This window comes from Cyprinus carpio, chromosome A3 (assembly GCF_018340385.1).
Source record: "Cyprinus carpio isolate SPL01 chromosome A3, ASM1834038v1, whole genome shotgun sequence".
Classification (NCBI taxonomy): Eukaryota; Metazoa; Chordata; class Actinopteri; order Cypriniformes; family Cyprinidae; genus Cyprinus; species Cyprinus carpio.
In genome coordinates, this window is record NC_056574.1 from 33,696,632 (window position 1) to 33,719,193 (window position 22,562).

Consider the following 22,562-nt stretch of genomic DNA (forward strand, 5'->3'; position numbering starts at 1 on the left):
AGTCATACAATCATTACCTTCATTAAGTATGAAAACAGGAAAACAAAGCCAAAAACCTGGATATTTTAGGCAATATAACAATATAAAAACCCTGGCTAGTACGTGTCCTGGGAAAATGGCATGTTTGGTCACCCTACTGTACATCAATATTTGAACTGTGTTCTTTCATCCCTAGCTGAAGTAAATGTGAATGTACTCACAGTGGCCTGTGTCTGGCTGCTGTACTCAGCCTCCATATTGGCAAGTCGTTGGTTGGTGTCCTCCAGCAGCTCCTGGATGTTGTCTGTGTGCTTCTTTTGGAGCTCAAACTTCTCTTGTTCCATCTCTGCCACCGCGGCATGCAACTACCAGACAGCAGGAACCAATCATACAACATGGCTCAATAAAATATAAACTTTTCAAGACTCCAAAATTGTTATATCTATAACATCAGGGCACAAGAAAAAGTTATTTTTTTTGTTTCTGCTCTCACAACTGGCCATTAGTTCAGTTTAATGTAATATTAGGTTCAGACTGCTTGACTACTTTCCAATTTTTACTTTTTTTTTTTTACAATCCTTTCCACTTTTTGCAATAAGAATACTTAATAACGAATAAAAAACAACAGCAACAACAAAAAACAAAGTTTGCACGACATAAAAACAGATGATCACACTGCCATCTGCTCATCCTTAATGTTGAGCCCTGAACATGAATCCTACAGAATATTATGTTTAGAAACAGAGAACAAAGAGAATGTTTTAGAACGCCTGAAGCAAGATACCCTTCAACCAAAAGCCTGTAGATAGGCAGGGCCGGATTCTCTGGGAAAACCATGAGCTTTTCTATCTCTGCAATAAACATACACATCTACTGAGCACTCAGAGAAGATGGATTTTTGGGATTCTTTCTCGTACTCAGACGGGATTGGCTGAGCTCTGAACTCAGTAAGTGTGTAGAGCGTTCAAAACTCCGGCTGCTGGAGGGACGGGCCTGTGGAAACCTGAGCCTTTTCAACCCTTCCTTACCTTCTTCTCCCATTCGTTTTTCAGAAATTCAGCACTTTGATCAGACATTTTCTTCAGCTCGCTGATCTGTTTCTCTTTGGTCTGTCGGATGACCTGGGACTCTCGCAGCAGGCTTTGAACTACAGGGGAGAGAGGGAGGCAGACACAAACATTCAGGCCTGGCCGCAGGGCATCTCTCTGTCTGCTTGCACCCCAGGCTGCCCCAAACGGCACCACTCTTCTTGACTCAATAAATAAATAAATAAAAACAATAATACACAACAACGGGTATGAAACCAAGAAATGATACAATATATTTGTGATGCATAAGTAAGGTGAAGCGTATTACAGCAGAAAGCCAGTAAAGATTACGTGTTTGAGTGATTTTACCACAGTTAGGGAGTAATGTTTAAAAGTCCAGAACTTCTAAAAAGTCTAGACAAAAAATACAAATAAATAAAATTCCACATCCACATTAACATCATCATTAATAAATATTAATTTGACTGAAGAATTCTCTCAACAAATGATTAGCATGTTGTCAGTTAGAACTATGTTACATGATTATGAAAAGCGTGTTTTGAGACATCAGGGGCTAATTCATAACTAGGTCAAAGGCCAAAAAAAAAGGATGACTAACAGCTTCTTGAGTAATTTGGCTCTAACAAATACCTGTCATTGATTTTTATATTAAAAATAAGACATCACATCAAAGTCACTGCTTTTCCTGAGTCGTAAGAAAAAGCCTCTTTGTTAGTGAACGTGGTCCATGCTTTACTACACGTCTGTTTACAAGGTGCAGCTTTTTCATTGGCTCCTTGAAGCCAAGACTAAAGAGTCGTTTTGGGGCTGCAGAAGTGGTTTACAGCTGGGCTGCACTGGGGAACACCTTACCAGTGTATAAACACGACCTACTCCATGTTCTACCCTCACCTCTCTTCTCCAGCTTCTGAATCGTCTCATCCGCCTCCTTCTGCTTCCCACGATACACGCTCTTCAGCTCGTCAAGCTCACCATTCTTGCGGTCCAAAATCTGAGAAAACAATCACAAACCAGGTTTTACGTTTTCAAAAACAAAGTCACTTAGTAGATGAACAAGTACAACATGTAATATTCAAGTCACAAATAGTACATGACGAGTTCCTAAGTTTAAAGCTTAGGGTTTGTTGATGCCGTGACACACCAGACCATCACACATCAGTGTTTCTGGTGTGTTCTGCACTAGTTGGACCACATTGTACACATACAGTTTGTACTGTATAACCACAGTTCGGTTCTTGAATGACGAACACAGACTACTGCCACCTGCTGGCATGGAAAGTTATTTTCTTTCACGCAGGCTCAAAACTTAAGTGCCAGTTGGCCAGTGGCTACAGTCTTTACGCTGTGATCAAGTGCAACTTTTTTGCCAAGACACCAGGCAACATGAGTCATCAACACTGTTGGCTTTCATCATCACTAATTCTTTGATGTCGATGTGATGTGTCACAGCATTTAATAATAATAATAATAATACATTTTATTTATAGGTGCCTTTCTCAACACTCAAGGTCACCTTACAAAATCAACAATAAAACACTCAATCCATTAAACACTGAATCAGCGAAAACAAGCAATATAATAACATAATTATACTATTTAAAAACAATAGGAAAAAGGGTGATGTCCTTACAGTCAAAACAAATAAAAAATTAAAGAGAGTATGCTTGTCTGAAAAGATGAGTTTTTAAGTGACTTTTGAAAGTGGTTATGGACGTGGAGTGTTGAATGTAGTGGGGCAGAGAGTTCCAGAGATGTGGGGCTGAATGACTGAAAGCTCTAAACCCCATGGTAACCAGACGAGCATGTGGGAGAATGAGCTGAGTGGAAGAAGAGGACCTGAGAGAACGGGTGGGTATCTTGATATGGAGGAGCTCAGTGAGATACTAAGGGGCAAGATTATTGATAGCTTTAAATGTAAGGAGGAGAATCTTATAAAAGATGCGAACTGATTAAATCTGTATAGCAGTTGGACTTTGCAGTGGAAAGAGAATCTTTATAGGAAAGTAAATGGGTATAGAACATTTGTTTGTGGATGGCCAAACCAGTTTTCTATAGAGGCGTTCCAGTTGGCGACCTCTAGCTTTCAGTTGGCGATGTTCAGAAGTAAACCAGGGTGCAGAATGAGAAAAGGAAACAGTCCATGTTTTTAATAGAGCCAAGGTATCAAGGAGATGGTGTAGGCCACAATCGTAGTGACTGAGCAGTTCATCAGGGGTGGATGTGAAATCAATATTGGGAAGACTGGCAATACCAGAGTCTAGAGCTGCTGGGTCAATGGACTTGATGTTACGGAAAGAGATTGTACGTGACAGTTTCGTTTTGAACAGTGTCGCCTTAACATTAAATGAAATAAGTTTATGATCAGAGATGGGAAGGTCAAATGCAGTACAGTTAAAAGGAGTAACACCAAAGCAGCAAAATAGACCCAAGATATGACCCTTTGAATGGGTGGGGAAATTAATAAACTGCTGCAATTCAAAACTATCAAGGCATGATATAAAGTCTTTTGTGAGGTGGTTATTGTCGTTATGAATATGGATATTAAAATCGCCAAGGATAATAACATTAGGGGAGAGAGGTGATATAAGTGTAAGAAAAGCTAAAAATTCATTGATGAATTCTGAATTGGGCTTAGGTGGACGATATACAGTGGCTACAATAATAGGGGATGGACCATTTAGTTCAATGACAAGAGACTTAAATGACTGATAAAGTGCCACAGAGACAGGCGAGACTTTCCAGCTCTTGTGATATATTATAATAGGTAAGCGAGCGTTTTCCAGGCCAGAGTACAGCATTGATTTTAAAACTGCTGAGGCAGTTGGATTGAAGCAAATTTTGAGAAGCTCAGCAGCCGAGTATTGAAACAAGGGTGACGAGGAACTTGTGAGGTGAAGCCCAGCAATCCACATGAGTATCGCCGACTTGCTGATCCACATTTTGCCTCACACAGGAAAGTCAGGTAGAGAAGCAAAAGAGCCAAGTATAATTGGTATGAATGCAGTAATCGGTAGCAGTATATCAGCAGGGCAATAAAAAGTTAAAAGTTATAAAAGTTAAAAAAGCCCAAAATTAAACAAACAATCGGAGAGCAGAGGCAGCGAATCGCGCCAGCGTTCACTTCCATTCGTATTTAGAGGTTTGTTCAGATCACTAACCCTAAGCGTGAGCAATAGTAATAGTGATGCATGCCTTAGCAAACAACTCTACAAACAAGAAGCCACTAAGACACTAAGAGGACGGATGACATAATGTTTATGTTTCAGACTTTCCAGCTAATCTAGAGCCATAAATAAATTTCAGTGGGAACAGAGTTTAAATAGAGGTTTGTGGTGCTTCCATATGACAAGCTAATGCTGGCTGCAGATTACAGAGGATAATGTTCTTATTCAAAGCATGACCATGAAGGAACTCGCCCTCTCCTGCGTCACTGAATGCAGGAATTTGCTGCTTTGAAGCCAATGTTTAGCGGATGGGGGTTTGGGGGAGGTGACAATATCCCCATTTTTGGGCCTTTCTTCAGTGAAGGCTTTTTGCTTAAGTATATTATCTGTAACAGTAGCGTAAGTTTAAAGCAGAGGATGACAAACCCGTATGAATCTCACATTATGCTCTGGGAAGGAAGACCACTCCAGGAGACATACCCATGACCCTGCTGACAAGCAGTAGTGTTTTGGTCATGAACAAACCAAATCATTCACTTGTGTGCACTGACATATTTTTTACAGATTGTAGTCTCTCCCTTGTGAAGTGCTTCACTGCTTCTCCCTGCTTTAAAGGACTGACTATAGCATGAGCAAACAGCATATCATTAGCATATCACTATCTGATATCAGATCTGATGACTGACAAAAACTGAAAGAAAAAGTGGCACTGGTTCATTCAGGAGAAGAAATGCACATTTATGAATGTGTAAAAATTACTTGTGACTATATGCATTTAAATAAGGATGTTATTGGAAGTAATTAAATGTTTAATTAGGCAAGTGGTCCCTAACATCCCACAACAGTGGACACCATGTGTACACTGATCATGTATTTCGAATGTATTTTTACACCAAGCGAAGAACGAAAATTTGTGAGTATACTGGACCCTTAACAGGGTGTATCAAACAAATGAGACATTCAAAATGTACAGTGTTCAGTAAAGTAACCGATGTACTGAGTGAATGATTCAATGACTCACTCATAATACGCAAAAACAAACAAATTTGTCACCATCTACTGGTGTAATAATGTAATCTACAAAGTGGGTCACTGAAGCAACTAATGCCAGAACCTGAATGAATCTTTTGGTTCAAAAGAGTCACTTGAATGAATCAAAATCTCCACCACTTCTCACAAAGATGTTAAAGAGCAAATGCGACCAAATAAATATGCAAAATAGATACACAAAAGTCACTCATTGAAGTTTTCTGTCAGAATTATGTTTTGTGAGAGATTTTTCAATATAAATGGGAGTAAAAAAAAAAGCTTATGGATAAAAGGAAATGGAGTGATCTCTTCACCGAAAACAGTGTTACGTATTCTTTCTGATGCATCTCAGGAGCATGTTGAGTGTTAACATTCCAGACTCTAGGAAGCATGAATGAGTGTTGCCGGAATCTGAGAGGACTTGAGCCACAGCTCTGAGAAACTCACTCATGACCTTGTCCCTCATCTCCTAAAGACCTCTGCAGTGGGCTTCCAGACTCCAATGGACCAGTTCTGCGAGTCCTCAACAATCCGCCCATTGTGCGACACAGCACAGGCTTTTGATGAACCCAAGGAATTTAGAAATCCTTTGTGGTGGTGCAGGAGCGAGCCAAGCACAACCTGTATTTAGCAAGCTCCAAATAAACAGCAGATCTGCTGGGCTTGTTCCCAAGTGGCGGTCCAGTATTGTGCCTTGAGCTGTGGGCGATAAGATGCCTGGGTTCAAGGTAGGGCAGGAGGAGGGCGGGCAGTTCAGAACTGTGTTTTATCTGATGCGACCACTGCACAGCAGAGAGCCATTTGTTCAGACCGCTGTAACTCCTTTGATGGCCTGACCTTCTACAAGCCGTCTGTGTCCAAGTGGGAGTTCAAAGGCTGTCGGCCATTGTCTCAGTGAGGGTGGACAGCGGCAGTGCGACCAGGGGTCTGTAAATCTCGAAGGACCCTACGAAGATCAACGGCTCGGAGGACATGACAGGGCACACACACCAGCCCGGTCGCCCCTGGACACCGATGGACAACACTGCACGGCATGTGTGTGGTGTTTATAGGGCCTTCAAAGAAACATGCACCTGAGCAAATATTGACAGTCTCTGAACAAGTACATCTGAGTCGCTCAGAACCAAACAACAGCGCTCATTAAGAGGAAAGCAGACACAATCACCGACAAAAAAAGGAAAAAAATAAAAAAAATCATATGAACCAATTAAGATTTTATGTAACATTGATTGCACAGAATGGTGAATTAATAAAAGATCCACAGGAAGCAATTGAGGTTCAAAACCCATTGGAGAAACTAAACAAGAATAGTCTTCAAAGGGCTTCGGCAACAGTAAGAGCTCCTATTTACAGATGTACTCTCTGAGGTTGGGGGTGATGGTCCCTCATGAGGCATAATTCAGCAGTGTTTAGTGAAGAGAGGTTGGACATCGCTGGCGAGAGGACCATTTCAGCGTTGGTCTTTTTAACACAGATGCAACTTCATTCAAACCAAAAAAAAACTCCTAAAAGTTATTATTTTCTCCTTCTGAAAAGTCAGCGAGCCCATCAGTGGATTATTTACCCTGCTTTTTGTCCGTCAGAAGTGCACTCTGTTGCTAAGCTCATCATCCTGCAAGCCGGACGCCTGTGAAAGATGAAAGCTTGCAGCTGAGAGTGAGGGAAAGAGGGGGTGTTAGGGAGGTTAAAGGGAAGTTCATGGAGCATTTAGGGACACACAATTTTCCCATTGGCTCCTTAAAGAGCTCTTTTCAGACACACAGCAGAGTCATAACAGAGTGTCGAGGACAAGGTCCAGAGGACATTGGACTTTTAAGGATGCCATGAAAGACAACAGTCTGCCAAGAATCGTGTTTCTGCTTATAAAGGGGTGGGGATCCACAAACATCTGTAGACCTAGGTCATTTAATAGACTTTATTAAAGCAGAATTTAAGGTGTGATGTCACTGGGACCGAATGAAACAGACAATAAATGTGGAAGTCACATTTACTGAGGAGACACTGACACGGCACATGCTGACTGCTATGTTTCAGGAGGAATATATTACCTGTTTGTTTGTTAGTCCTGCTCTGGCCTGAATGATAATAAAACCACTATCACTAAAACAATATAATTTTAATGAGTGAGACAGTCATATGTGATGTTTGCAGAACCAACCTAACCTGCGAGATGTGAGTAGTCAATCTGTCTCTCGTCAATGTACTTGTCATCATAAACTTTTAAACAATTTTCTCATCTAATGTATCTGTTGTTTATGAAGAAACGCTTTGCATTAAGCAAAACTTGGAATTCTGAACTTGTTTATGGGTCAAATTCCCTTGTGTTTAATATATTTAATAATTTTGTTATTTAAAATGTCTTGCTTTTTGCACATATTATATAAAGTTTAGTTTGTACATAGTTTGAAGGAGAAGATGTGGAATTTCAGATTGAAGGCATATACAAAAATACGTGTTTAAGAAATTACTTACATTTTAACCTCTGGGCCAACTGTCAAATGCAGGTACATGTTCACACTTGATGTAAACATCAGCACATTATGAAGCTTGATGTTATTGCGTTGTGAAACAATGATAATGACAACAAATCCACTGTGCTTCTCACACAAGTTTACATTTGTATTACATGGACAAGGATTATTTTTTTAAAACCCTTCATTTGTGTACATCTGGGATTGCATAAGGGTGAGTAAATGATGAGGGAATTTTCATTTTTGGGTGAAGTATCCCTTAAACTTAAGAAATATTTTACAGGTTAATCGATTAAGAAAACAGTTGTCAACTGCAGCCCTAGATTTGTCGCAAACTGTCATTCACCTTCTGAATCTCAGCATCATGTTTCTGTTGCATCCTCAATGTATCCTCTTGATGTTTGGCCTCCAAGACTTTAGTTCTCAACTCAATCTACAAATGAAGAACAGATGAAGGACAATAATAAATGCATTTTATTTTGTTCTTTAAATTCTATATATAATGCTACTAAAGGTTTCTTGCACCAAAAACTTAATATATTGCAATTAATAACCGTTGGTTTTCTCTCTGACCAAACAGAACAGGCTGACGTTGCTACTGTACAAATTAAGAGAGCTATATGTAAATGACTGACTAGCCTCTGAAGTAATAGTGGACAGTAAGTTCACAATGACATTCATCAGGACAGGTCAAGCTCAATACCGAACAGATCTTGATATGTAAATGTGGGTGGCTGTATGTTAACGACCTCAATGCAGTGATATCATACTATAATATTTTCTAAACGAGCCCTTTTGGTGGTTTAGTCTGGGTCTGGGTCTGGGTTGACTGGAGAGAGAGTCTACACAGCACATCAAAATCATATTAACTTATTTAAAAAGGAATGTTTTTCATGACATGACCCATTTATAAAAAGGCAAAGCATAGGAATGTCTGAACTACAGTGTTCAGTTTCCTTTACACCTACAGAAAAACAACACCCCCAGTCTTTTTGTTTTTGAGATCAGTCATTGAAAGAGGCAGTTAAGAATCTGCCGACGTGTATTGTGCTGTTAGACATTGATGAAAGAGCCCATCTGTTCAGTAGGACACAGATGAATAATACTGGACAGGAAACAGCAGATAGAGGAAGATAAAAAAGTAACCACACAAATAATGACAGTTGAACAGTCCTCATTAGCCTTTCAACACTGACACAGTTTACTGTATGGTTCCAAATCTGATTCTACTTAATGAATTTATTATTATATACATTAGCCTTTCTTTCAGTACCTTGAAGACCGATATAGAACAATTACTCATGAGTTTAAGAGTGATTTGTGAGCCAGTAGCAAGCACTGCTAATTAACTTCCCTCACGTAAAGCAACCTCAGGCTTTTAATGTGCCTCAATATTTCTGGGATCAAAAGTTCAACATTTTTCTCAAGTGGCCTGTTAGAACATGTGTCCCGGGTTCTTCAGGCTGTCAAACCCGCACACACAAGAGAAGAGTAAGTAAGCACACACTTCCGCTTACACAAACATAAAGTAAAGCTGAAACTTTCGTCATGATGGCTGCTGGTCATTCCTGAAGCGGCGTCTTTCTTCTCATGTATTTTGGGAAACATGTTTTGATGTGGCATGAGTCAGGATTTGTGTGTGAGCCTCCCAGCCCTCTGGCTGACTGTGGATCAGGGCTTTCAACTGCTGCCACCAGCGTGGGACACGATCTACTGGCTTATCAGATCCTCTGCAGGGCACTATATGGCCAGAATACAAGAGTGCAAGAGAGAGATCCAGACGTCTCTAGGTCACAAGAACATTCACAAGAGCCACAGGCCATTTCTGCTGCCTGTTAGAACAGACTCAGACTGACAGGGAAAAAGCAACTCAGCTGGAGTGGTCACTGATGGGAGGAATGCTTGATCAATGTGCTAATTACAATTTAAATGGAAAAATTTCTTCAGTCTCCAGAAAGAATAGATCTGCTGCCTGGCCTATCTTTTTACTGCGTCATGCATTAAATCGCACATGCTGTACTGCACTACTCTTTATTTAAAACACGTTGCTTAAAGGGATACTCCACCCCAAAATGAGAATTTTGTCATTAATCATGTCGTTACAAACCTGTAAAAGCTTCGTTCGTCTTCAGAACACAATTTAAGATATTTTGGATGAAAACCGGGAGGCCTGTGACTGTCCCATAGACTGCCAAGTGAATAACAGTGTCAAGGTCCATAAAAGGTATGAAGTGTGAAGTATATGAAGTGACGGGAACACTTTTTGTAAGCGAAGAAAACAAAAATAACTTTATTCAACAATTCCTTTGTCAGCAGTCTCTACTGTGTCTCTCCATATCACCGTATGCTGCGTATGCTCTTCTGTATCATCCGCGAAACAGGGATGTGTGGTTTCTATGTGTATTTAGCTTTAATTGGAAAGAAAACAGTGCATCTTTGTGGCGCGGATGATACAGAAAAGCATACTCAGCATACAGTGATATGGAGAGACACAGAGGAGACTGCTGACAAAGGAATTGTTAAATAAAGTCATTATTTTTGTTTCCTTCACTTACAAAAAGTGTTCCTGTCACTTCATATAACCCAGATTGCACGTCTGATGGCAGATGGAGTATTCTGACGACGACTTTCATACCTTTTATGGACCTTGACACTGTTATTTACTTGGCAGTCTATGGGACAGTCAAAGGCCTCCCGGTTTTCATCCAAAATATCTTAAATTGTGTTCCGAAGATGAACAAAGCTTTTACGGATTTGAATGACATGGGGGTAAGTGATTAATGACAAAATTTTCATTCTGGGGTGGAGTATCCCTTTAATGACATCAACCTGTTTTCATTAGATGTATTGACATATAAAACAGAACTGGTATATTGTAGTTTGGTTGAACGCAGAGACAGCGGTTTTACATAATGTAAATATGAACTGAATTGTAAAACTATTTATAACATATCAGCCAGCCCTAGTATATACCTCAGTGTCATTTCATATTCAAGCCCAATCCATGAAGACATCTCATGTGTTCTACATAAACAATGTATTTATTTACACATCAAAAACATGAATGCAGCCCAGGAGGCCTTTGGCAACTCCAGGGAGAGAGAGAGAAATCACTGGTTTCTTTCCCTTCTGTGATTCTCAAAAGCTACTTTTCTGTGAAGTTAGTGTGTATAGTGTGTAATATACAGCACATCAGCTGCTGGTGTCTAGCTGACAAGAATATTTACATTTACATGCACAACATCTAGTAGCACTGAAACTGATAAAATTATCATAATAAATCTTAGCAATTGGTCTAAAGCTTCTGCCAAAGTTTCCCTATGTAGTACAGTAGCCTTCTGATTTACGCTTTACTTGGCTCTCCCTTAAACACCACTTTGTGCTTGTTCTTACAATTGTTTGATAAGTTAGTTAAAGCATAATAAACTGTGCAGGAGAACTGAATTAAGCATATTGTCACTTGCACACTGAAATTTGATATTTATGTTAGATTTGTTGACTTCATTAGTATTTCCTATTTGAATACTAGGCTGGAAGAAACATATATTTGATTTTGTGCTCAACAGAAGAAAGAAACTCATACAGGTTTAGAACAACTTGAGGGTGAGAAAATAGTGATATGATTTTTTTTTTTTTTTTTGGTGAACTATCGCTTTAAATGCCATGAAATCTGAAAGAAAAAAGGAAAACTGTAGACATACTGTAGAAGTTTACACTAAAGCCTGCTTGCCACAATGCAATGTTTACCTGCATTATAACACCTTTCAGAATACAACAACACAAGAAACGCATAGCGAGATGTTTTTGCTATCAAATTTTCATGTTTTGAGATGTACAACCCTTAGAAGCTCCAGACAAGTACTTTCCCCCCACTATCTAGTCAGAAGATACAAAAAAAGGCTTTCTGAATAAACATTAAAATCAATGTCCAGACACATTTTGTAGAAACCAAACACAGACGTTTGTCTCATGGCAGCATTTTCTGGAGGCTAGAACAGATCTTATAAGAGCAAAACACACCGTTTGCTACCATCACCTGCCCTACTTTCACTCAACCCTGAGAAACAAGCCCCCGCCTCTCGCTTTGCGTACGATTCTTCTTGTGCAATCTCAGAGACCACAGGAGACCTGTCAGAGGAGAAGATTGCAGTGATTGAAGCCATGCAGTCAAACAGATCCCGGCAGCACAGATGCAAACGTGGGCGGTACTTTTTTTTTCTTTTCTTGTCTTTTTTTTTGAAGCTTCAATTGGTGCTTTTAGAAAAGTTTGTCAAACTACATCAGTGGCGTTCTGAAACTCTTGTCTGAAAAGGTACAGCGGGCGGGCGCACACCTCCGGGTTTTCAGATTCCCTGGAATCAGTGAAGCGAATGACATTGGTGTTTTACTCGCGTTAAACTCACAGAGATGCAGCGCTTTTTAAAGAGCAGAAGGAGAGATAGAAGGGTGGGAGGAGGAGAGATGAAGACAGTGCGAACGAGACAAGAGCAGCTGTTCTGTCTTTTCTTTGCCCAGCGTTGGTTTCACACAGTTCCTCAGGGAATATTTTCACACAACGTCTCCTACGTTTTAGCGCCACGCTGTGGGTTGAACCTGTGATTCCAGCTTTTTTGAGAGTCAAAATCTGGGTGACTGTTTGGTGTTTGGATAAATACCAAAAAGCTTCCTCAGTCACACTGATGACATCTCAATCAAATCACTGCCTTTGCTCTACAAAGGAAAAATAATTAAAATAATTAAAAATAATTTTGGCAGCATATTAGGCAGTTGGTCATAATGTTTTGGCTCATCGACATATATATATATATATATCTGCAGCCATTTCACCCTGTAGCCCAAGACTGGCTGCCCACTGAAGCTAAGCAGGGTTGAGGCTGGTCAGTACCTGGATGGGAGACCTCCTGGGAAAACTAGGTTGCTGCTGGTAGAGGTGCTCACCCTGTGGTCTGATTGGGTCCTAATGCCCCAGTATAGTGACCAGGACACTATACTGTAAAAAGCACCATCCTTTGGATGAGATGTTAAACTGAGGTCCTGACTCTCTGTGGTCACTAAAAATCCCATAGCACTTCTCGTAAAGAGTAGGGGTGTATCCCCGGTGTCCTGGCCAAACCATTATACCATTACATTGTAATAAACAGTAATATGCACATACATATGGTATATTTCTACAAAAATACCACAGAGAGACTATTGTGTGACACAGCAAACAAATCACTGAATCAATTATGACTCAACTAACCGACATATATTCATCAAATGATTCATCTACAGCTCTACATGCTAACTTTAATGCTGTTTAGATGCTTATGCTACCAAAACAAGAAAAAGTAGTAAAACTAGTCTAAGTTTTCAGGACAAAAATGTATGAAATAAAGACCCATGATCTCAGGTTACAAAGAAAGAGTAAACACTGATAGCGAGGCACAAAGCCAAGAACACACAGCAAGAGAAGTGCCGGTGATGAATACTAGAACTCGTACAAGCTTTGTTTTTCTCTGTTCTCAGCTCCACAGTCATTTCGATCAGAGGCAACGACGGGCAACGCATGCACCATTTCCCTTCATCAAAGCCTAGCAGCTCCTGAGGAACGTTTGACTCACCCTTCACCCCATTACCTGGGAACGTTTCTTCAGCCTTGATGTTAACTCAAACAAACCTCTTGGCCTGCCATTGCTGCCACCTGTTATTAATTACCAAGCTCCACAGCCCGGCACAGACGCTATTCACCCTGCTTATAGTAAAACAATGTTTCTGCTAATCTAAGAATCTCTTCACTTTAAAGTGTGTGGAGCCAATATACCTAATTAATCTTCCAAACAACAACCCTTCAAAATCAACGACTGTTTCAAAAGACTATTCAGCTGTTTTCTAGTGAAGACGAAGGCTGATGATGCTGTGTGACTGAAGTTGACCTAATTGAGCACTGCTGCTCTTCCCAGAGGAAGTGTGATTACAGCAGTTCACGCTCAGTATATTCAACAATACCAGTCAAATGACATCAAAGTGAAGCTTGTTCTATGGGATTTTCAGCTTAAACCCACATACAGGGGAAACTGTCATCACAAACAGAGTTTGTAAAGCTCTTAGGAGAAGTCGGCGTCCCTAAACAAGTGAAACTCAGAGAGGCTGGCTTTGGTTAGGTGTGTGAAGCTGTCATCCAGCATCGCTTTCTTGAGTTTATTAAAAGCAACCAGCCATCATAGTGCATTTACTTAAGAAGTGGGAAAGCGTGCTGGATGACAAATCTCAACAATTACAGCAGCACTGATGAAAACCATCACTGGTTAAACGCTCAAAGTGAAACTTGTGTCTTCATTTAATCGTGTCGTTCCAAACCCGTAGGGATGTCTTTCTTTTGTCAAGAAATGAAGATGTTTAGCAGAATCTTTGTTCTTTTCGTTTGCATGCAAAGAGTCCAAGTCATTATTCACTGCAAAATTTCAAATGTCATTTTTAAGTCAGCTATTTCTTTAAGGGGTCTGCGCCTTTTTGAAAGCAATTACAGTACATTTCAAGCACTTTGGGATAACATTATGTTCTTACCTCCTTATCAGCTTTCACTGGGGTGGCCTCATCACAAAGGCTGTTTTTTCCAAAACTTGATTTGTTATAAATCTATTAATACAAAAAATACAAATAAAATGTGCATACTGCTGATAGTATACTAACAAAAACATGTTATCAGACGGTTGTTCTACAGCATTGGTAGCACCAAATATCTGAGTTCTGAAGAACTCAAGAAATAATACTATAATACTAATAATTACTAATCATATTTGAACAACAGCAGTCAAAGACTAATGACATTGTTCTGCTTTTCAATTGCCAGAACTGAAAAGCCAAGTTGGCCATTGAATTTGGAGTTTTTTTAGTACACAATAATTAAGGTCATGTTATTATATATATTAACTAACTATTAACTACAACTTTTGGCTCAATAAACTGCTAATTTGCTGCTTATTAATAGTTTGTACGGTAGTTGTTAAGTTTAGGTATAAGGTAGGATTGAGGGATGTAAAATATGGTCATGCAGAATAAGACATTAAAACTAATAAACCAATATGCATGCTAATAAACAACTAGTTAATAGTGAGAACTTGTCCACTTGGAATTGTTATTTAACTGTAAATGCAATTATGGAGATCAGTGGTGCTAGGAGCTGTCAGCACTTACCGGGGACAGAGGGATAGGGTTCTCACGCAGATATCTGGGGTTTTCTATCTGTAAAAAATAAGACAATAAGTTTACTCTCCTCCTCTTCTGGTAAGTCCCAAACACCCTCTGTACACCTCTGACCTATTTTTATTTGTCATAAACAATGTGGAATGACTTCAAAGAGTGCCACTTAAATACATTCTCTTCCCTACACTGGTTGTGTTTACAGAGACCAGGCCTCAGCCCACTGAGTCATTGTGTGCAGTGGAGCCATATCCGTTTCTTTTTAAAATCGATTTTTTCCCTCCAGTGACTTTGTCTTTTGTCAACATAAATCATAATCTATAAGCAAGGAGAATTTGTCCAGGACACACTCTCTGTCACAAGTCTCATCACATGATGAGACTGACCACGACTGATTAACATTACTCATATAATAAAAGCTATGATTTTCATTTTTACTTCCAAAAAAAAATAAATAAATAAAAAAAAAATAAATAAAAAAAAAAAAAAAAAAAAAAAAAAAAATAAAAAAAAAAAAAAAAATATATATAAAAAAAATAATAATCATAATATCTGTCTTATGATAATACAAATACTTTTCTTATTTTCATGACAAATAGGCACATAACCCCCTCAAATACTTTACCATAATGCAAAACAGAAAAGAAAAAAAAAAAAAAAGCAAGCTAACAAAAACTCAAATAAATTAATACATACTTCTGAAACCCTGTATACACCAATTACTTCTATTGGTACTGCAGAACCACTATTTATTTATTTTTAAACAGTCCTTATTCTTGCAATTTCATTTCGGTGACATTAGCAGCACTGCACAGAATTTATAAATTTACAAGTGACAGTGACCCAGTCAAAATTTTTCAATGGACAAGTGCTCACTCATCAAACACAGCATGAGTGTGATGTGGCTCTGAACTCTAAATGAATTATCAGGCCACAGCGCCGGACGGCAGAAGCGTGTTATCGCAGCGGTTTCCAGGCAGAACGAAGCAGTGCTGCGCTTCACGTCCACACATGATGCAGCTGTTGATTAGTCCAGCATCAGTGCCCACAGAACAGGGGCCCGGAGCCACTGAAAACCCGCCCGCAAGGGCACATACTTATCTCAGCACTCCTCTCTCAGATAAGAGCAAAGTTCAGACTCTTGTTTTTCTGCATAAACTTTGTGATGAAACAAGCAGCCGGACGGTTTCGCAATCTGTGGGGAAGTCATATGTGGCTATTGAGAAAATCTGGAGCCCAACACAGTCCTATAAAGCTTCAAATGCTTTGATCTCAAGGACTCTGCATGCCAGCGTGTTGAGTAATCATCGTAGCACATTTTTCCTCCCACATGGTATAGTCATCCACAGCAAACAATGCGAAACTTTTTTTTCTTTTTTATGTTTAGCCAAGAACTCAAACACAGGATACTAAGGGGTACAATTGCTAAGAATGAACTATGGCCACTGATAAGTGATTTTTTTTTCTTTTACATGTTTTCCATAATATAAATTGTGTGTTTGTTTGTTTGTCTCAAGCTTCTGAAACAAGTTAGAACTTATATTACAATATGACATATGAATATATATTCATATGTCATATTGTAATATAAGTTCTAACTTGTTAATACTCGTTGTATTAACTAGTATTTTACATTATTTCTCAATGTAATGATAAAATAAAATGACTTTCAACAATGCATCTTATCTTATCTGTTTTGTTTTGGTTTTACTTTCAACAATGGAATTTTGGCATAGTGCAACTTATTTTCTGGAAAATACTGTATCTGGCGTACTTTACTGAGACTGTAAGTGAGAAACTACAAGAAAAATAGCACTGACACAGGTTTTTGAATACTGCACGCTAAAACTGAACAACTGTTCACCGTTTCAACGTTTCGTGAACAGGAACAGCATTAGTCATATTGTGTTTCTATTGCCCTCATTACAAAAATGATCATTCAAGGTCTCCATAGGGCCTTTTGCACCGCTTTAGTTCCAGAACTAAATGTACAGTACTAAAGTATTGGGACGATTTTGCTCAAACTATTTCCTAGTACCATTTAAAGGGTTGCATTAGCACCGACAGTGTGTACTAGGAAGTGACGTAAGCCGATCGACAGCAACGTCATTTGTGCGCGGTGTTCAACAATGAAAACAAAGAAGATCAATGTTAACAACACGTGGATGGAGGACACTGTAATCGGAGCTGTGTTTTTGTTGTGTCTCGCGGGTTTCACAATAATGGACATGGAATGTCAATGTATATGTAAAGCGACTGAAAGAACAGAAATGAGAACTGAGAATCTCCAACGACAACTGGCAGTGCTACCTTTGCTACAAGTGCCTGCACTTCTGCATCCGTCCATCTATCGATGTTCTCCAAACTTGCGAAATAAGTTGACACAGTGTTTACAGTATGTTTACACAGCATTTTAAATCATGGGGGGTGAGGGCATTTTCGTATGCGTTTGGCCAATCAATGTATACTTACGTCATGGGTAGTTCCTGGGGTGCGAAAACGCCAAAAAGTGTGTAGTTCCACAATTAGTTCTGGTACTATGAAAAGTTTCCTGCAGTGCGAAAGGCCCTAATGACAGTCCAAAGCAACTCTTTCTTGGCTCAGTTCAAATGAAATGGTCACATCCATAGCAACAAACTGTCAGATATCAAAATACATGTTGAAGTGAAACATCCAACTTTACCCCCAGGGTCCAGCTGTTGAAGCGAGCCTCAAAGTCACTATCGTCAGAGGAGATGGGCGGCCTCCTGTGTGCCTCCGCCTGGAGGAGAAACAGACAGTGAGGAACAAAGAGACGACAAACCATGTCCAGGGATGGAGCTCGCTCTGGGAATTCTGAGTTATCCACCACAATGGGTTATACTAAAGAGACTGTAAAATCTGCTAGACAAGAGCACAGATTAAAAAATCCCAGTCTAAAAACACACAAGTTATGATAAATACATTATAATATAACATTCTGCAATAAGTAACATATATAGCATAGCATAACTTTTGGAACAGCTTTTACACCTCTTCTTATCATTTGACATGTGGGAATGTTCATGGTTATAATGCAATGCTATAAGAAGCTGTGTTAAGTTTTTAACCCAAGAAAGGTCATGTTGATTCTATGCGGCCAACTGGTGAAAGAACTCAATACATACACCTGTGAGGGGAAGAATTGTGGTCTTGGCCTTAAGGTCAGGCTGGTTTCAAAGCTTTATTCAAGATACTGGTTAAGTCAACTTGGATAAGTTGAATTTATAACAGCTTTAAGTTCTCACCATCTTAACATCATCCTTGATATCGCGTTTGACAGGACTTGAGGACAGCAGTCTGGTTGGTGACTTATCACTGAACAAACTCCTCTTCCTGTGGAAGAGAAAAGACCCTCAGATCACTCTCCCATCCTTTTTAACCCTTCAACTGTCACCCCCCCCCCACCATTTTTGAACATAGACGTGAAAATTTATTTTGTCAAGATTAAAAAATTTTTTGATTCTAAAAGACTGTAATACATTTTGTAATATGACACTTGACACCGCCCCCTAAGGGGGAGGAGACTGCCAAAATATTTAAAGTACCATTTCCATGGTAAAGTAATGTCCGATTTCAAAACAGTTTTCGCAGAATTAATTTTGAGGTTTTATGCTCTTAAATTATATAAAATGTATGATGAATACTGTTACGTCCATAAATGTCCTTGTGGGAATGCCTGTATTTACCTGCCTTTTTGCTGTCATTTTATTCGTTTTTGACTTGCTTTATTTGTTATTCGTTTATGCTAAAATCCTTTGTGTTTTGCTCTGAAATTCTTGATCCTTACCACCTATTGATTTGCCATTTCGTTTGATAATTTTGTTACTTTGCTATTCAGATGACGTTGCTCTCTGAGCTTTAATGAGTTTACGCTGATTACTCTGTACTCAAGAGGAAGGTGGATAGGGAAGATGTCGAGCGACTTCCATTGTGCAACACTTAGGTTACTTGATGTATAGACACCCCAGGTAAGAGGTGAACGCCATCCCCTGTATGTATAATTTTGTTAGTTGAGAGTAGGGAAGTATACGGCGCTTGGCGCTGAAGATTTGTTTTTGTTTTTTCCTTTCTTTCCCTTTAGTTAGGTTAGAGGGTTAAAATAAGTTAAAATTGGTTTTGTTGTGTTTCTTTCTTTCAGATTCACTAACATCCCCTTTCTCTTGGGTTGCTTTGTTTAGTTTTTTTGTTTGTTTTCTTATTCTGGGTTGTAAATATTTGTACATATTGGTTGTTTCTTTATTGATTTATTATTATTATTATTATTATTATTTGTAAATATACTTTATAATTATATGGATTTGTTTTCTCTTTGTATATTAAATCACATTCTTTGGCAGTTCATTGTCCTTGCATTGTCTCTTGCCTCCTCCATCATTTTGCAAATTTGCCACAGTTTCAACATTTAATTGGGGGCTCGTCCGGGATCAATTAATCCCCAAAAATTAATTGTGTTAATTTTGTAGATGTGTTTGTGGCAAAGAATGGACATTGCATCGTTTGGTGTATTGTGACAGTAAATGACTTACTTATGCGTTGTGGTAGTGTTATGCTTACTGGTTGGTTATTCATTATTGAAGTGTTTAACTTGCAAAATTTTGTTACCAGTCCATCTATCCAGCAGATTAATTTGTGCAGGAAGCAGGATTTATTGCAGATCGCAGACCATTATCAGAATGTTGTGAGTAGACAAGCTCTAAAGAAAGAGATAAAAAGTAGCGTGATACAGCATTTGAGTGAACTAAATGTCAAACTCCGGGGATGTTGAGGCTAGTGGAAATGTTAGTATTGGTGACATTGCTGCGGCTGGTCTTAGTTGGATGATGAGGATAAGCGAAGTGGTAGAGCTGGTGCTGAGGCGGAGGTGAAGGATGATGCCAAGGCCGGCTTGCCCCCGTTTTATCCATTTTCTCCCTACTTAACTGGTTCTGATTAATTTGTCCTTGCATTGTCTCTTGCCTCCTCCATCATTTTGCAAATTTGCCACAGTCTCGATGTTACTCCCTTTACCCCTAGACAATCTTAAAAGTGTTGTAACAAATACAAAAATATGTGATGGGTTAAAAAGACAATGAAAAAAAAGAGCGCCAGGCATCCTAAAGGTGGGGCAAGAGCCAAACTTTAACTTGTATCAATGTTAGCTCCCTTACACTAGATCAGGGGTTCCCAAACTTTTCCATTCCATGATCCACCTAGACAAGTATAATCGATTTCACGACCCACCAAAATATTTGAGAAAAAAAAAAATGACTTTAAGCCTGATCTTAATTAAAAGTTTGATTTGACAGAAATTAAGTATTTAAGAAAAATAACCATTTTATTTTAGTGTACAACTGTAAAATTTCACTTTAATATTTAAGTTTTAATTTCTTTGTTTACAGACGTTAAAATATGAAACGTCCATAAAAACGTGAAACAGACTCACTCCAGTGAACTGTAATCTGCGGGTCGTGTTGTTAAACTCATCGCGGGGTTCAGCACAGAAAATGCATTCATGGTCCTTCCGTGTGTGTAAGGGAGGGCAGTGCACAATCCAACACTTTTTTAGGAAAGCATAAGAAGTAAAGCAGAACTATCTAAAACAGTTTGGAGATTAAAATAATTGTGAAATAGGTAAAATGTATTAACAGATGCATCTCATTTTAAATAAACACTAAAAAAACGAGATGACAAATTTACTTCAGTCAGAAATGTACTTTTGCAATGGTTAAATAAACGGTCAGCAATATCTTCAAAAGATTTTTGAACTTTGGCACATTTTTTCTCTATATAGAGATGATATGTCAAGGAAATATTGTGAAATTTTGTTAAGTGGAAATGTTTAAGTCTTGTAGTGTTACAGTTAACCCTGCGTTTATGCCCTGCTCACCCCGTACATGTGAAATGCTTTTTACAGACTGTTTCCCGAACGAAAACAGTGCAGTTCAAACAAATGATAGAAATGAATGAACATAGCCTACCTGAAACCATTTCCGTAACATTTGAATTTTCTGGTGTATGCAATCTCATGCAGAATACAGCGCATTGAAGTGAGCGAGTTTTTTCTCGTTAATAATGCGGACTGATTGAACCTTTTAATAATGACGTTGCTCTGAGACCCTCACTGTAATTACAACTCGTGCGTGCTCGTTGCGTGTTTTAAATCGCGGACTTAATTGCAATTCGAAAATCACACTAAGGATATCGCAAATCATAATTAATGTTGGTAGGCTATATCGTGCAGCCCTAGACTGAACTGTGTGAGTGTGTGTGTCATTTAAACGCAAATTTAGCTCCAGCCAAGTGACTGTGGGACCCACCTTGCTCCATTCTGCGACCCACAGTTTGAAAATCCATGCACTAGATCATGCAAGTACCTACTGTATACAAACATTTCAAAATCCATGCACGACAGTCTATGCTTCAGTCTTTCCATGTTGCCTGGGTCTCCATTAGCACATTCACAGGCATGCAGAGAAGCATTAAATACTCTTTTATACTGTACATATGATGGAAAAATTGCATCATCTTTAACACAACTATGACACATATGGTCCATGGTTCCTAGTACTTGACACACACACTCATGCCTGTTGTGGGCATTTATTATATAGTATATCATTTCCAGTTCACTGGCATTTATGATCTCTTTCTTTGCCCAGATAATTCCAGTTTGATCAGCTACGCTGAGGCCACCAACGACAACTTCAAAGGCTGAAACTCGTCTGACTAGATGTCGCCGATTTCGACAGCCATGACACATTTGTTTCATGGGCAAATTAAGAATGTGTTCTCGAGCTAATGAATGCTTAACACAAATCTGAACTAATTATACTAATCCCCCGTTAGTCAAATGATGAAGAGAGGGAGGATGTGATGACTATATGAAAGTCCCGACAAGTATTTTGAGACACATACACCCTCCTTTTTTCTATTTTCTTTTTGCTGTGGTTTCGTTTGGACTTACTATTAAGCTCTAGTCTAAAATACACATCAGAAAGCAGTTTTAAAAGCACTTTAATGTTTTTGTTTTGTTGTCAATCACATAGCTAAATGCTTGGCCTACAATTATTTATATGCTTTTAGCAATGATAGTTGTGTCTAAATATTTACTAAAGTATGTCCACATCGCTATGGACGAGAAAGTAAAGCAGCACTGACACACTAATGTGTCAAAATCTTGAAGTGTTCAGATGCCATTTGCATGTACTGTAAGCATTACCATGCCAAATTACAACCTTAAAATTTATTATTACTTCTTCGGCACATTTCCTCTCACACAAAGCTAACCGAAATAAGAACATTCACCTTTTCATCCCATAAATGTATATGACTGTATGTTTATTACTTCAGAGCTCAATAAATAGAACATGTTCAGTAGAGAAAAAAAACATTAAAAACACACACACACACACACACACACACACACACACACACACACACACACACACACACACATATATACAAACCCGATTCCAAAAAAGTTGGGACACTGCACAAATTGTGAGTAAAAAGGAATGGAATAATTTACAAATCTCATAAACTTATATTTTATTCACAAAAGAATATAGATAACATATCAAATGTTGATAGTGAGACATTTTGAAATGTCATGCCTAATTTTGGCTCATTTTGGATTTCATGAGAGCTACACATTCCAAAAAAGTTGGGACAGGTAGCAATAAGAGGCC

General features: G+C 38.8%; 1 protein-coding gene across 7 annotated transcripts in view; it reads right to left on the minus strand.

Moving 5' to 3' along the window:
* LOC109053865 (centrosomal protein of 112 kDa-like) overlaps positions 1–22,562 on the minus strand; it is a 178,200-nt gene that overhangs the window by 141,231 nt on the left and 14,407 nt on the right. For 6 of the 7 annotated variants that reach the window (XM_042731025.1, XM_042730999.1, XM_042731009.1 and 3 more), the window contains exons 4-11: positions 18,141–18,228; positions 17,558–17,635; positions 14,869–14,916; positions 14,239–14,310; positions 8,039–8,125; positions 1,920–2,019; positions 1,008–1,126; positions 201–344 (exon numbers count right to left, since the gene is read on the minus strand). In XM_042731025.1, the coding sequence (XP_042586959.1) occupies positions 201–344; positions 1,008–1,126; positions 1,920–2,019; positions 8,039–8,125; positions 14,239–14,310; positions 14,869–14,916; positions 17,558–17,635; positions 18,141–18,228 (736 nt within the window). The remainder of the gene's footprint in view (positions 1–200; positions 345–1,007; positions 1,127–1,919; positions 2,020–8,038; positions 8,126–14,238; positions 14,311–14,868; positions 14,917–17,557; positions 17,636–18,140; positions 18,229–22,562) is intronic. The other variant, XM_042731031.1, reaches the window with a different exon arrangement.